We start from the raw sequence: 17,051 nt of genomic DNA on the forward strand, positions 1-17,051 counted from the left end.
TAGGGGACTATGGATCTGGGATAGAGAACAGGGCCACCCTGAGAAGCTAGCAATAAAAGGACCAAGTGCAAAGAGTGTGTCTATGTGTGTGTGTGTGTGTGTGAGAGAGAGAGAGAGAGAAAGAGAGAGAGAGATGATGAAGCATTTGAAGAGTACAACATACAAGATCTGTTCATGTCATACAATCCATTGGCCTGGGTATGTGGCCACTGTCTTTGAAAGGATCCTAACATCAGCTCTTGGAATTGGCCAAAGCGAGTGCAGATGGTGTTGCCTGTGACGCCAAGTAAGCCAGGTGAGGCAGAGCAAGTAGCCTGAATGTGAAAGCAGTGAACACGACAGAGAAAGATCATTTGAGTCACATGGAAGGTCCTGTGGGTGATCAGAGTGGCAGGGAAAGAGATAGACTCTATTAAATTTTTATGAGGGAGCGAGACTAAGAGAGGCATTGCATTCCACAATGTATTAGGCTTCCAGCATCAATAATGATAAAACATTAGAAGAATAACACCATTAAACAAAAACATACATAATGAAGATTACCAACCTGTTATTTTGTCATATATTATGACGACTACCCTCACCAACAATAATACAAATACAAATAAATATTCATAAATTTCCAATTTATGTTCAATGGGTAAAGTAACAAATTCCATTGTACATAAATAATCAACATGATTCATGATAATAAAGATGACTACTCCAAAATACTGTAGCAAGATATGGAAGTTCACAAACCCTTTAAATTGTGTTATAAAAAATGGATCAATTGGTCATTTAAAATGGTTTTGACCATCAAGCCCCAAACTGAAACAGAACAAGTTGATTATGAGAACTAAATTATGTTTCTTTAAACATTTTAACAACAGTGCCATCTGCTAGACAGGATTTGCGCTAAATATGAATGATTTCTCTGTTTTCACAGGTATGTGAGAAGGAAAAGCTGCTTACAGAAAGGAATCAACTGAAAGCCTGTATGGGAGAACTGTGGGAGAATTTTTCATGTCTTTCCCAGGAGGTGTGCAGGGACGTGCAACTGAGCCCTGAGCAGATTCAGTCTCTGCACAGGAACTGCCCTGTACTCAGGCCTGTGGATCAAAGTGGCCCCACAACAGCCACCAGCATTAAACCTTCCTCATCCTCTTCCTCCACCAATTCTCCAACCCCAGGACTAGAAAAAAACTTCATGCTGTCCCAGTGTAAGGAGAAAAGCATTCAGTGCTGCACAGAACCCAGCACTGCCTCTTTGGGGGCACAATGGTTCCCAGGCAAAGAATCAGAAAACTGCCTAACTGATGTAGCACTTGACCCAGGTGCTTACCTAGAACGGGGGGCTAATGCGGAACAGTACAGTCAAACCGTCACTGTAGACTTTTGCCAAGAAATGACTGAAAAATGTACAACTGACGAACAGCCTAGAAAAGACTGTACTTAGAAAGAAAATTTTGATTTTTTTTTAAGTCTCTTCTACCTGGAGGGAGGTGGGCCAGTCAGCTTCTGCCAGTGTTCATTAGGTCATTTTTCTTTTTAAAATGGTTGACACTACAGTTGTCTTAACAGAAGCAATACTGCTCTCCAGGTGTTCCCTCTTTTAATATAAAAATTTGACTGAAATTGTTACAATGGTGCTACACTTTGCTTTGATGCAAGGAATGCAGCAGTGATAACACTGCTTTTTTAAGTTGGAATTCAATTATACCAGGGATGGGCGCAGACAGCATCTCAGATTATAACCTTTTAAGGACCTGGTAACCGTTTTCTGTTCTGTTTTTCTTCTCTGTCTCTTGGTGGCCCTTGTCACAGCAATGCAAACTCAGGAATTCTTCTGAATGTTCATTAAATTAAATAGTTACTTTACATCATGCATTGTATACAGCCACTGGACTGTATCATGTAATCATATGCAAAAATCTGTTGAGCATCACTGCATATTAGCGTTTTTAAAATATGAGCCCCTCACTTGTATTGTACAGAAGTTTGAATTCAAACATTCCTCTATTGCCTTTTATCATATTTAAAGAAAATCAAAGGAATAACTAAGAATGGCGAGGTGGCTAATTAGCTCACATCAGCAATATCACTCTTTGTCTACTTGATTGATGGTTTTGTATTTTTTTTTTTTTTTGTATATATTGTGGCACTCTCCCGTGGTGCCATGTAAGCATGGTGATATAGTTCACAAAAGAAAAGCTATTAAAAATTCAGACATGAAGTTTAATATTCGTTGACACCAAGATGTGAGTCTGACATCTCTGACAGGGGCTGAGTGGTATCGTTGAATCTCATTTCTGTTTCCTGTCCTTGGTAAGTTCCCCCATTTTTGTCTTTCTGTTCCTTTTTCAAAAAGCTATTCTTACACTCAGGATATTGGCCTTGTGAAGATAATTAAAAATATTAGCAAAATTCTCGAATGTAATGGCCTTCTAAACTAGAGTGTTAAAAATAGTGGGTTTGTTGTGGGAACACAGGTATGTGAAAATCCAGCGAATGGATTTTTTTGTAGGATATGAACTAATTGGAAGCTATTAATGATATATTGAACCTCTTTTTGTAGGACTGTAATATGTTTAAATCAACGTGCAAGAGTAAAGGTTGAAACAATGATAATGTCATATGGGGCATACTTTCCATAGGTTTAACGGTACAGCACTCGGTCGTTTTCCTTTCCTTTGTTGGGACACAGTGTTGGAGGCGTTGATAGGAAGCCAATTTTAAGCTATGCTCTTATCGGAGTTCTCCAGTGGGTCATACATTTGATGGTTTCACTACAACAAGTTCTCTCAACTCCTTTCAAATGTTAGCACTTTGAACCAAATGCTTCAAGCACTCACAATGCAAATCATCTGTTCAGAATATATTTTGTACCTACTTTTTCAAATGTTGAAAGTTAGAGTAGGATTTTAATTTGGCACTTATAAAAGAAGAAGAAAACCATAAGGTTATTAAAATATTTGAATCTTTAGTATCATAGAATGAAAAGAAATACTGTCTGCACCTCATATATAAGCTAAAATGTAAAGGAATCTAAGTGATAGTACCTGTGCTCCTTGAAGTTTTGGCAGTGATGCCAAATTTATTTGGAAGAAAAAAAAAGCAAAGTGGATAATATTTTAAAATCCCTTTGATGCACATTTGTATTTGATTGGCTACAAGTAATCACATGACCAATTGTAAATTGCACTATTACATTTAAAACTGGTCAAGAGCTGCATACAATTACATTTAACAACAGCTGTGCATAGGTTGTTTGCACCCTAAATGCATAGAGTTTTAAAATTGCATAGCGATTAACTTTTTTTGGGTAGTGTATATAGAGAAAGAGGAAAATAAAAAACTTGAAAAAAAAATCTCTGAGCAGTCACCTCAAGTGGAAAAGCAAATGTACGTATATATTTATTTTTTTTTTTTTAACTGCCACATTTTTATCTCTGTCACTGGTGCACCGCTACTAAGGTTTGTGCTTCCTTTCTGCTTAGTAGTTTGCACATGACAGAGAGTAACCTTTGCCCAGATGTAAGATGGGTCTGTCTTCCCATTAGTGGAAGTCAACCTTTGTGTAACAAATGGAACATTATTGCAATAATTGCCTCAACTTCATTTCTGCTCCTCTTGTTGGTTCTTCCACAGTGACAAAGATATAGCTTAACACCTGCTTTATTAACATGTTACCAAATTAGTAGGGAGTATGGGTAATAATAGCATTCTTATTTTTGTCAACCTCAGCTGGCATATTTGGCAATGGATGGTTTCCTGTCTAATCTGAGATCTGGCACATACTTTAGACAGCATCAAAGAAACAGGAAAAGAGCGAGTACTAAAAGCATGGATTATGTGTGCGTAAATTATTTATACGCTATAACCATTCAATATACATTTCATATAATATATATATATATATATATATATATATTAATATATATATATAAAGAAAGAAAAAGTAAGTGTTGATTCCACACTAAAATGAAATAGACATTAGACATAAAAGGTTAGGACTGTGAAACCTTTCAGTACATAATTCTTGCAGTTAACCCACTTAAGATATTTCAGTTTGGCATTAATGCTTACTTTTTTTGCGTTTTCTGAAGCACACTGTATTTTTTACATTCACTTACATCCATTTACACACACACTGACAAAGAAAAGCATACTTGATTTTGGATAAGAAAAATGGATTTGTGTTCATTTGTAGTTACTGCTGTCATGCAGCATCCATCTCATTTACCTTATGCAAACCTTTCTTCCTGTATTCTTTCAAAAGGAAAAAAAAATGAAAAGCTGTTTCCCACCAAATGAACAAATGAAGATCTAATCAGTAATGATAAAGCAGTAGTGGTCTGGCAGGACTTCATTTATTGCAGCCACTCAATATAAAAATGTTTATTTGAAGTGTATTGACATTTTGAAAATTAACTCAAATATATAATATCATTAAATAGTTGTTTTTATTTATAATAAGTACTTTTGCATCCAATTTTCTAAAATGCATGAAAAGACTATGTATTGAACTTTTAACTTTCATCAAGCTGTTAGTGTCTTTCATTTCTGTATTGTTGAATAATGTGAATTTGCTTTAGTGTTTGCCTTCTTAGATCTTTCTGAAGCACCTGTCTGCACAAGTGTCCAATGAAATCCTCACTAAAACCAGACCTGACCTGACCAAAGCCAATCTTAACCAGCCTGACCCTGAGGTCTTAATATTTCACATTCATTACCGTAGTGACTTTAAAACATTTCAAATGGGTTACCTCCTTAGATACTCCTGCAGGTTTCCTTAAACGAGTAGGAAAGGACCTTTTTTTTTTTATTTAGCATACTAAGGCTGGTCTCACCTTGTAGGTGTTGATGGCGAGATAATCTCTGTCTCTGTAAAAAGTATAGACCACTTCAAGTGGCTTGTCAAAATATCTTCTATATAGACATGTGCCATACAGTGCCCTGTTTTATTTATTTATCATTAATATACTATTAGTGTTTGGTCATATGGGCTAAACAGTAGGCTTTGCCTGTATTAATAATACATTTGGAAACTGTAGCTGCTATGAAAGTATACAGCCGACCTTGTGGAAAACAGCTAACTAGTTCATGCCCTGAAGAATAAAGTGTTAAATAATGATAGGTGGAGGTATGAACAATAGCAGTGCAGATGTAAATGTGGGCAAATGTCTTACACAACAAAGAGCACTCCTACAACTACATTTAACATCTTTTCAGTATTGTAATTTTTCCATTGCTGTTAGTGAATGACTCCATTCAAGAGCAAATCACTTCAGCATGTTATCAACACTTGCTGCTGAGCAGCCTGCAACTACCCTTTTACAATTCCTTAGTTAGTCTTCTCCTTCCTGCTTGTCATTTGCAATGCCACTTTCATGAAATTTAACTATATTAAGTTTTCAACAATTGTAAGCAAACTGCTAAAATTTTGTTTTCCACAATGGGGAAAAAAACTATGACAAAAATGTTCATTTCACAAACCAATCTGAAATTTTTAAATTTTTGTCCTTTGAATGACATCAAAAGCGGATTTGTGTCTTTCTTAACTACTCCATGTGAGAGATATATTTGCAACTTTGTACACAGAGAGAATTGTGTTTTCACCAGAGTTGTTTTTGGTCATAAAAGAAGTTGATGTTCTGACTCATATGGTACGCTAGCTTGAATGTGTGTCCAAAATAAACCCAACATTCCCAGTTAAAGACTCAGTGCACTATTGTCATACATAAGGGAAGCCTAGCTGGTTGCTGCACTTAACTGACTTCCCTCTAAAGGGCCATTACCTATTTATAATTTCCCCATAGACCCATCAACCATTAATGGGCTGAAATGGTTTCTCTGGTGTGTGTTTGGTGTGCTTTTTATGTAGCAGTAAATTTAGCCCCTGATTCTACAAGCTAGTCCAGTGCAAAGCATCACCTTCTTCAAAGAATTGGGTGCCAAGCTTTAAGAGTACAAATGTGAAAATATCGTGAACCACTGCTCTTATACATACATACATATATATAATATATATATATATATATATATATATATATATATATATATATATATACACATACACATATATATATACCATTTAATAAGCTATGTTGATGTCTACCTTTTTTATGGGTTTGCACCTGCTCTACATTTTTATTATTTTAAATAACTAAAACATTAGTGAGCCTCTTTTCCAAATAGAAGAATATGCATGACATAATGAGAGAGAGATTAGAAGTTGGTCTCAATCCATTGCAAATCCTGTCACAGATTTGATATTACTTTTAAATGTTTACTTCAATTTCAAAGTAAAGCTGGGATTGTTGTAAATGGATGCAACCATTACAGTATACTTGTCAGCAGTGTCTTCCTTTTCTCCCAGCAGATCTTTGAGATTTTTAATATTCTAAAGAAAAGATCCCTGCCTACCCATCTGGGTCTGGAAAGCTTACTTGCATTACCTAAGCACATCAGTGAGCTGATAACAGGGTCCCATATTTATGGCCAGTCTTCCTAACCACTTTCTTTGGCTTTATGGACAGAAGCAAATTGGCTTAAACTGAATTGGAATTCTCCCTTACTTTACTAGCGCCTTTGCTCTAAGTTCAAGTCAGGTTTAAGGTTTGTAGTTGCGAGTCATTTGGTTAATTTTGTAGCCCATTTTTTAAAGACTGCCAGGATTTACGTGTAGTCTTTTGCAGTAGATTTATGTTTCATAGCTGCTGATAGCTTTTATTCATATGCTTTGTCCATTTTAGTAGTTAGTAATTCTTAAATTGTATAGTGTAGATCTTCTATTGTTTGTTGTTGTCTCAAGGTGCCTTGAATTTAATTTTTTGTCCAAGTTGATTCTGGAACAGACATTAATGCCCCCCAAACTTCATGCTTTTCTCTTTATTTGTAACACAAAAGTAGTTCATTTTAATAAGTGAATTTATTTTCTTTGATATCTTCCCCTGTTTTATCATCTTTGAATAAATGGGGCACATCTGAGAAAAAGCTCCATTTACAAGATTTGCACAAATGGAAAACAGAAAAGGGCTATATTATGCATTTTTGAAAAGAGAAATGTGAAAAGAGGATTGTGAACAAATTTAGTGGGAAACCACAGTTTGAGGGCTCATTTCTTTCTGCAGTCAACCCCCAATGTTCTCATTTGCAATAAGTAATTCCACCAGTAATTTGGTCAATACCATCAGAACAAAGTCAACTGCCAAAAACATGCAATGTACAGTACGTATTTTCACTAACTAAAATGCTGCTTACACAGTGACTATTTCTGGCATTGTAAGTTCTATTTCTGGTGAATGGTGGCGTCGAAAATGTGGTGTACCAAGAGGTGATGATGATGATAGCTGGTGTGTTTTTATTGCTGCTTACTGAGTCAGTATTAATCCTGGCTTTGTTGTTAATCAATGAGTAGCAAGTGCAAGACTTGCCTCTTATTGATTCTTGATGGTTGAAATTTATACTTATGTCATCCACCCCCATCTCCCAAAAGTCTAAAGGTGGGCTTGACCTACCGGTGCTCTTGAATACTATCCAGTGGCTTTGTTTATATGATTGTTTGTTTCAGAATCATTTGGATACAAGTGCACCTCCAACTCTTTGCCTTACGACTCTCAGAGGCCATATTCACAACAGGGTGAAATTAGTGTTTGCAGAGGGGCTTCCAAGCTCTGAGTCCCGGGTTAGCAGTATGGACTTTTCACACACTTATCTACCTGTAAAATCTTTCATACCTCTCATAACTGGTCAATGACTGTATCAACAAATTGCATAAGGTGTTTTTTCTACATGCTTTTTACACAGATTTTATGGAATTAATGTTTTCGTAGATATGGTGCATCTTTTTTTAATGTACTAGTTCTTATGCTCGTAATCTGAGATTTTTTTTCTAGAAGTGTTTGTGTTTATATTGTTGAAATGAGATAGCTGTTAATGCTAATTCTGTTACCAAGAATTTTTACCTTTTTTGTTTACTTTTATTTTTTTATGTTTTTTTTTTTTTTTTCAAAATCGCTATGACCCTAATAGGTTTTATGATGTTCTCAACTGAGTGTAAATACAATATTGTGCAAAACAATCCCCTTTTCATTCATTTAAATTGAAAGTGTTATAAATAACTGATTTTTATGTCTAGACACCATTTCTGTTAATGAAATAAAGAACATATCATTATGTACCATTATCTTCAGTGTCCTGATCTCTTTTACCTGTTAACTTGTTTATTTTATTATTCTGTTTGTGCAATATCACAGATCAAATTATGAGGGACTGACTGTCTATATCAAATGTTAATAATTTTGGTCTCTGAAAAACTCTTCTAATGAAACAGTTTCCAAATCATTCTTCCAAATAACTGTTGTACTCAACAGAAAGCAATAAAAAGACAAACTTGTTAACTCGTACTTTCCACAAGTATTATGTAGCCACCTCTGTCTTCACTATTGTATTGAGTCCTTAGCCTTCAATATATAAGGAAACGATTACTCTGGAAAGAAATGTCTTGTTTTTCTATGACAGCAATATAAGATCAAATGTGTTAAGATGGATACATTTACTGATTTATGTTAAATTTCAACTATATCTGTAACATACAGATAGATTTTTATACAATTGTTTAGTGTGATTTCCTTTCATATTTTACATACATCATCAAGACATGTATATTTAATGTGATAATGTATGTATTTTGAAAACGCTTTAACTAGTCAGAAGAAAAACCTTTCATGTACCAGAGAATATATAAGATCTTGCTATGCCTGTTCAACTCCGAATACTACATCAGAACCAGTATAAACCATGAACCAGGACCTGCTGTTACTGCATGAACAAAAAACAAGTTTGACCTAACCCAGGGCTACAAGTGAAACTCGGTTTTGGTAGAAGACATAAGATGTGCCTAGCCAGGATTGGTCCGGGGGCACAAGGCCTGAACCTGGCCTGCACTATGATGTTCCATTGGCACAAAGAGGTGCAGCAGAGAAGCAAAAAACTGGCATGAATTCTGAGCTATGCAAAAGCTCATTGTTTCTCACTCCATCAATTCCATCCAGAGACACCAGCTCAGGGGACCACTTAGCTTCCTACAAACAGTCACCTGGCCATCTAACAGGTGCCTAGAGTCCCAGTAAGAAGAGTGGCTATCCATCCAGGTTGTATTGGTATGATTTGTCATTTGAAACTCAATTTGCTTTGCTTCTTTTTGAGCTTATGTTAAATCTTATGTTAAAACCTTGATGTTAAATATTTAATGCATGAATAAAAGTATAAACCATTCTTATTTTGGTGTAATCTTGGGTCATAGATAAAAGAGAACATGGGAAGTATTTACTATGACCATTAGTAGAGCTTCAGATTGCAGGTCTATGTACTAATGAGCCTGAAAGTGAGAATATGGTTACCCTAGGACCCTTTCATGATAAATCGGTCTGTTCTGCACAGGTTGACAAGTCATTAATTCACAATATACCATTCAAATTTGAAGCCACTGTTTAGATGATAAGTTAAACTTTATACACTATCTCACCACAAATTGTTTGAATCAGATGGCATAGGCCTCATATTCTCCAACCTTTTATCTGTTTTGTTATGTTCAGAAGGAATAGGAGAACTGACATTTAATATTGATGTAAAGCCCTTAATTGTGGCAGTTGAGCAGAATATATTGAATAAATTTTAACTTCTACTGTACTCTGATTACCTATTTTCTTAAGGCAAGTTAATTCTGTTCAAATACCATCCCTCATGGGCAAATAGTCGCATAGCCTTAGCATATACTGCCTATGCAGTCAAGAGCGGACTTAGAGTAGTGTGCCCCAACATTCTGATTAGGGCTGCAACTGAGTACCGATTAAGATATCAGTTAAAAAAAGCAACATTTGCGCAAAAAGGCAAGTATTTTAGTCAAATCTGAAAAAGCTATATTTCTTGTGCAATGTTCTCCTTCCTTAACAATAGCACAAGTAAGCTCTAAAATTTGCCAAACAAGTCTTGCTACTAACCATTAGGGTTAGCTTAACATTTCTGAAGCCACTATTAGTAATATAATATAGTAATGTAAGGTTTAAACCATAGGTTCCCAACCTTTTTTGGGTCAGAGCCCACTTTTTCAAAGAGTGATTCGATAGCACCCCCCTTGAGTGAATTATACTATTGTATACTATATGTTGTAAAAAAAAAAAAAACATTTTTTAAAATTATTTTATTAGAAGATATTAACAATATTGGTGCATTGCTCAAAGTATGATTAAAAAAATCTATTATTAAAAAAATGAATATAATATTATTAGTGAGAGGGCTGAGCTTGGTGTGATGACACAGATTTTTGGATTTTTGGTGCCATTTTTGTCATCAGCAATTTTAAATCACTGCATTCCACTATTGAAAATCTTTATTTTCTTTGTTAATAGATTGTTGACCATACTAAATCCTCTTTAGGCTAAATATGATGATGGGAATGCAATGAAAAACTTCTTTGCTGCAGCCCATAAGGCTGCATATAATATTGGAATTTGCCATTGAAGCCAAAAATTCTTGATATCCATTTTTTAATTTCAATTTCAACTCTTCATTTGTTGAAAATTCTATCAACTCCTCCTGCAGTGATAATTCTGCTATTTGTAGGTTTGAGGAAGGTTCTAGGGCCCAATCTAGAATGACCATGTTGAGTAAATCCTGAAATCTATTTGTAAAATCTTCTTTAAGTGCTTCCAGATGCTAGCTATAAACCAGAATGTCATCATCATTCATTTCCACTGAAGAAAGATTTGGAAACTGATAAAATTGGCTTTGACCTAAATTTCATTTGTGGAAGGCAAGTTTTGACACGAACGCAGAAATAGTTGCCTTTGCTTTGATAAAATTCAAATCATCTCGTTGCAGCTGTAGATCCGTTTCATTAAATTTGTTGTATAGATCTGTCAAATAAGCTATATCATTTTTAAATTTCAATTAATTCTCTCATAGAGAATCATCTTTTTTTTTTCAAAAAACTTTATAACTAATTCAAAGAGTTTGTAAAACTGTTTTAGACAGTGTCGCATGCAGCTGGGGGTGGAGCCCAGCCGGAACGCCCAGGAGGACCGGAGGAGGGCTTGTGCCTCCTCCAGACCACGAGGGGGTGACCGCCCAGGTTATGTTGGGGGCCATGGGTAGAGGGCATGGAAGCCCAACCCTGTAGTGCCCCGTGGCCACCGCCAGGCGGCGCTCCGGTGCCTGAAGAACCCTGGACCTCAGCACTTCCGCCACACCTGGAAGTGCTGGAGGGAAGAGGACTGGGAACACCCGGAGGGCTTCCGGGTGTGCAGCCGGCACTTCCGCCACAAGGGGGTGTGTCCACGAGGGATTGCTGGGGAAGCAGCTGGAGCCCATCTGGGTTGGTATTTAAGGGGCCGCCTCCCTTCCGTCATCGGCAAGAGTCGGGTGGAAGTGAACGGAGCTCGGAGAGAGGAGTGGAGGCGGCGGACAGGAAAGGCACTAAGGATTGTGAAGCCTGGATATTGGGGAATCGGTGCTGGAGGCACTGGGACGTGTACTAAAACAATTTTAAATATATTTGTAAATAAAACGAGTTTGTTGGGTGAACAAACGATGTCCGTCTGTCTGTGTCCGGGTCCAGTTCCACAACAGGTACCCTTTGACAGCCAACAAACTTCTGTGTGCAATAGTAAACAATTAAAGTCTTCGTTGTTTTCATCACAACGCTTTCCAAATAATCTATCATTGAGAGCATTGCTTCTGATCTTGTTAACTGTTGTAATTACATACTATAGTGAACGATGAAGGCGGTCATTAAGGTTTTCTGCAACCAAATGTTGTCAGTGAATCACACAAAGCACAGCGACTACATTTGGTACCGCCTTTTTCAAATATGAAATCAACCCGCGGTAGCATCCTACCATTGCCGGAGCACCATCGGTAGCAACAGACACAATATTATTCAGAGGAATACCTTTTTCTTTAAAATAGTGTTCCAATATAGATTTTCCTTTAGTGTCTGTTTCTAATATTCTTGCGCATAATAGTTCTTGACAATTTTTTTCATCTTTTATGAAGCAAACGTATGCTAGAAATAAAGACTAATTGCTTGGTAAAGTAGATTCATTGAGTTGTAAAGAAAACTCAGTAGTCTTCAAAAAATCAGTTAAAGAACTCTCCACATCCTCGAACATTTTATCTATTTGTCTCTGCACTGTACCATTGCTCCATGGTGTTTTTTAATAATATCAGACAGTGGCTTGTGCAGCACAGTACATAAAACCTCAATCACAGCTGGCAGTATCAATTCTTTGCCAACAGTGTTCGGTTTTCCCAATTTAGCAATAAGCAAGGAAATGTTGTAAGAAATGTTGCACATAATCCATCATTGTCTTGTTTCGATGTCACTGAAGACATATAGACATAAGTTGGACATCTCGAATGTTGATCTTTGACCATTTCAAAGTAAGATAAATTGTTATCTTTTCTGTCAGGATGTATTTTGGTCAAATATGCTTCTAATCGCAAAGGTTTCATGGTTTCATTTGAAAAAACTTGGCACGTGAACGTGGCAAATCAGGCGCATTGGTAATGTCTTGTTTGTGGGTGACTGAATAAAACCATATTTCAAATATTCAACATTATATTGTCTACATTTTTTCTTTGAATCCAACATGGTTCTATCTGTAAAAATAAAACAATAATAATAATAAAATAATAATAAAAAATACGCACTTATGTGGCAACAGTTATTGTGCCAATAATATATCTGTCTATTATATAAAAAAAACCTGGGACAAGACGTGACGAGGGAGATACTTTCAAGTCCCACAAGAAAAGTAATGTTTCTTCCCAATAATGAGGCGTATCCACGAGAATTAAAAGGTTTGTTGTTTGATGAAAATGAAAGTTTGCTGCTGGATTATCCCCAAGTGTAAGTGAAAGAGACCACAACTACTGTGATGCTGTTTCTTTTCAGTTGCATCAAGGTTGTGCTCCCATGAAACAGATCTCAAAACACAATAATTTCTTACCAAAAGTGAAATTAATTGCACTATTTTAGGTCCTTATTTAAATCACCTGTCTCTGTTACATATATCTCAAAATGTGATTAATATTATTTTTGGTCAATGACACACGTAAAATGCAACAAGGCAACTAAAAAATGGTGCCACATGTCATCAATGGTTAAATCATGACACCACCTTCACTTCAACTCCAAATTATGTGACTAGATTGATGCCAAAGGCAGTTAATATGCCCAAGAGTCTTTGCTTGTCTGTGTGTATTTTAAAAATCTTGTTTTTCTACATTCTATAGAATTAGAGCAGTAAAAATGTATTTATATTTAGCATAAAAGGAGCCTGAGTTTAAAACAATCTGGTTCATAAAGAGACTTTACTTTCAGATTTGCATTTTTGGCCATTAGATGTTTAATGAGATCAAATCGAACAAGTCTGGATGTGCCTTCTACTGCATGAGAAGCCAAGGTTCATCTATAGCCACAATATAGACAGTGAGACACTGGCAAATTAACCAGAAGGCTTCATTTACAATTCCAAAAATGGAAGCAAAGCACCAGACATCCCAGTCTCAGCCTGAAAATGCAGTGGTTCCATTTTAACACCTGATGGTAAGTATTCATTTAACATAGTACTGAAATAATAACAACACCTATAACAAAATCCCTTTACCCCCTGACTCTGACTGCACATTATTCCATCTGTACAATAATCTGTTTTCATCATCATCTTCTCTAGAGTTGAAGTTTACATAAAAAGTATATTTGAAGAAATAGTTTCCTCAACTTTAAGGCTGAAGTTTCACTTACAGATATCTGTAGTTTATACTCCATCCTAGTATTCCTGGCAGTCTTGGAGAGTGAGCTTTACCAGTCTAGCCCATTTTGAGGGTAAATGTAAAACAATGCATTGTTGGGTTACAAATAAATACATGTAATATTACAATTTTTTTATTGTAATCGAACATACTCAGAAACAAAATTATAAAGATTACATTAGTTGTCAGTTGATGTCATAAGTAAAAAAAATTATGTTTTTTACTTGCATGCCTAATCAGACCACACACATTCACATTTAGTTCTGGTATCTTCTGTAGGAATAATCATTTGAAGTCATTAGCAGATGGCATTTACCTGCCTTGCTCACTGGTTATAATTGGTTTTGCCTAATCCTCCTGGCAGACCTGCTCCCTAAAGAAGCAAACTTACTGTTATTTGAGGGCAGCCTTTCTTCAAATCTGGCAACCAAGTGTGAGAACAATCACATTTTTAATTTTAAGCCACTCCAATGTTTAGACCCTGTGCCTGTGGTCATTGTCCTGTTGATTTTTGTTTTTAGGAGACTGAAAGTCCCTTTGCAGTATTTCCCAGGACAGTATTTAATGTATTTGTACCATAAAAGTATAACCTATTACAATTAAGGCAAGTAAACTGTGTTGCCCTACCAGCAGCTGTTTGTTACTAATTAAGAAACTGGTTGGAACCAAAACCTGCAGTCCGATCCTTCAGGATCAGAGTTGGACACCCCATTCTACAAGATGAATCCTGTCCTCCTTGAATAGATGTGCTGTTTAGACAGATATCTTTTTGAAGGCAGTGTCTGGTTGGTTGGTATTGTGCAAATTCCATTTAATGATTACTTTGTCAAAACCACTCAAAGAAAGATACAAACACTTTTCTTTATTTTTGTTAACTTTTCATAGTGTGCATTATTATTACTGTGCTTCTAACTTCCTTAGAATGTTCTTTAGTGTTCCTCTTCATAGCTTTTCATTTCATTAACAGTGTGACCAATGACTCCTAATCATGCTGAAGTTTATATTTATAAAATGCATCAGTGACTGAATTGCCACTCAGGCAAAGAACATTGCTGAGACAATCTCATTCTGGCTGGGAAAATGTACTTTGCATTCAGCAAATTGTAGATTTCAAGTAAAATGATGTGATGGACGGCCGGAGGCCTTTCCTTGCTGGGAAACCTATATAGTGGAAGGACTGGGGGAGAGAGCATATCCAGGGCACTACCTCTCCTTCAGAGCTCTCTCAGGGCTCCATGAGAGTTGGAGCTTGGAGCAGCACTATTGGCTTCCATGGGCGCCACCAGTGGTTGCTGCAGGTACTGCTGACCCCTTAGTTACAGCACTTCTGCCACACGTGGAAGTGCAGCCGGAAGAATGTCACAGAACACCTGTAGCACTTCCAGGTGCTCGATACAAGGAGACAGCCACCAATACTCTGGCAGCCATAGTTGGTAGATGGAGGACAAAGCTTGCCAGGAGGAGTGGAGGCACACTGAGAGAGGAAGAGAACGAAAAGGAAAGAAGAGAAGTGTGTTTTGTGCTTTGAACTGTGGTGTGCAGGTGGGAAACGAGGAAGGCATTTCCCATAGGAAAAAAATTAAAAATGAATGTGTTGAACTTGTGTCCTGTGTCTGTCTTGTTTTGGGTTTAGGTGGCAGGAGTGCCCTCTGCAGACCAGAATGGCAAAGGTAAAAAATGCCTTTAAAGTCTTTCAACTTGACCATGCAATTTTTGTAATAAAAGTATAACTGGAACAGCATTTGTATCAATTGTGTCATCTAGCAGTATTTCAAAAATCTGTTGAAGTGGCTTAATAATTTTCTGATACATTGTAGATATTTGTTATAGGAATCTTAAAAATGCAACAGCTAATATAAAGCACCTTATAAATGAGGTGAGATATTACAAATTTATTCACGGAAAGGATCAGAGGAACAAAATTAGTGGTGCCATGAGAGGACAATCACTTCAATCTTCACACACTCACTGTGTTTAACTAGGATAAAACTGAAAGAGTTTCAGTCATCACAATACCTCAGTTAACATAAAAAAGTATTAGCTATACTATATGTGCTAGTGTCTGCTATAGATATTGTTTGAGACAGGATCACTAAATTCCTGCATTTGGTCTTATTTTTCAAAACTGAGACAGGACCGAAATCAACATAATTTTAAAGAGTATGAGTACTGGTGTATTTCACAAATATTTAATACATCTGGTATTGTCGAAGAATTGATTGACAATGACTAATTTATTCAGAAAACCATTTACGCTTAGGAGTGTAAGGTGACATTTTTAAAACTGAAGTATGCTGTTAGTACCTTTTTGCATGTCCAACTTGGAGAGAAAGATTCTGATATTTTCAATCTCTTTCTTGTCTATTGTTTAGACTAAAATGTTTCATACATGTTCACCATGAGTCAAGTTCTTTTCAATACCAATTAAAGCCAGTACATAAAATACAGAAATTAACAAATGAGTCAATTATACATTTCAGTATTCTGTTACATTTTAATTTAAAATGTAGTTCAAAGTAAATCTCTCCAAAAACAAAATCATCACAGCTGCAGTCAGTGACCACTTATTTACTGAGCAAAGGTATAACAGGAAAATATGAGTATTCTTCAGTTATGTAAGTATTTAAAAAATCAGGATAAAGAAGTAGAATAATGAAATGTAAGGCTACCGCAAACAATAAGCAGTATTTCTATTTTATATGATGTATTTAACTATAACAAAGGCATACACAAATATGATGAAGTAATATCAGCTTTACCGAAGCCTCCATAGGCATTCTTGCATCTTGCCAAGTGTCACTTCCTGATTCATTTTTCATTTTTTCATAATGGAGGAAAGCTCAAGCAGCATGCTCTATTGGTAAAAGAAAAGTTAAAAAAGACATTTTTAGAAAGATAATTTACAGCAAAATCAAGTGATCTGTATGATTTGCAAAGCTGTTTGTTAATGATAAGAATGAATATGCATGGTTGTGCACTCTGCGATGTGCTGGTATTCCACTTGAAGTTAGTTCATAGCTTTTACACATTAAGGCTCAGGGTCCTGTAAATCTGTTATTAGAAAAGGGCTTAAGGAAAAGAGTAAAGTTATGTTAAAACAATTATTAAAATAGTGTGGAATTGTATCTCTGTATTTCGCAGATTACATTCTATCTCTATACAACCTTGCTAATTGTCAGAAAAACAAAACATTATATCTACACACTTAAGAATGAAGAGGCATTTCATAGCCATAGTATGCCAATGGCATT

General features: G+C 36.1%; 1 protein-coding gene across 2 annotated transcripts in view; it reads left to right on the forward strand.

Moving 5' to 3' along the window:
• The window catches only part of bach2b (BTB and CNC homology 1, basic leucine zipper transcription factor 2b), a 287,410-nt gene extending 280,287 nt beyond the window's left edge, over positions 1-7,123 (forward strand). For both annotated transcript variants that reach the window (XM_039747980.1, XM_039747981.1), the window contains one exon: positions 929-7,123. In XM_039747980.1, coding sequence (XP_039603914.1) covers positions 929-1,438 — 510 coding nt within the window. In that variant the 3' untranslated portion in view covers positions 1,439-7,123. The remainder of the gene's footprint in view (positions 1-928) is intronic.
• The last annotated feature ends 9,928 nt before the right edge of the window (positions 7,124-17,051 follow it).

This window comes from Polypterus senegalus, chromosome 3 (genome assembly GCF_016835505.1).
Source record: "Polypterus senegalus isolate Bchr_013 chromosome 3, ASM1683550v1, whole genome shotgun sequence".
Classification (NCBI taxonomy): Eukaryota; Metazoa; Chordata; class Cladistia; order Polypteriformes; family Polypteridae; genus Polypterus; species Polypterus senegalus.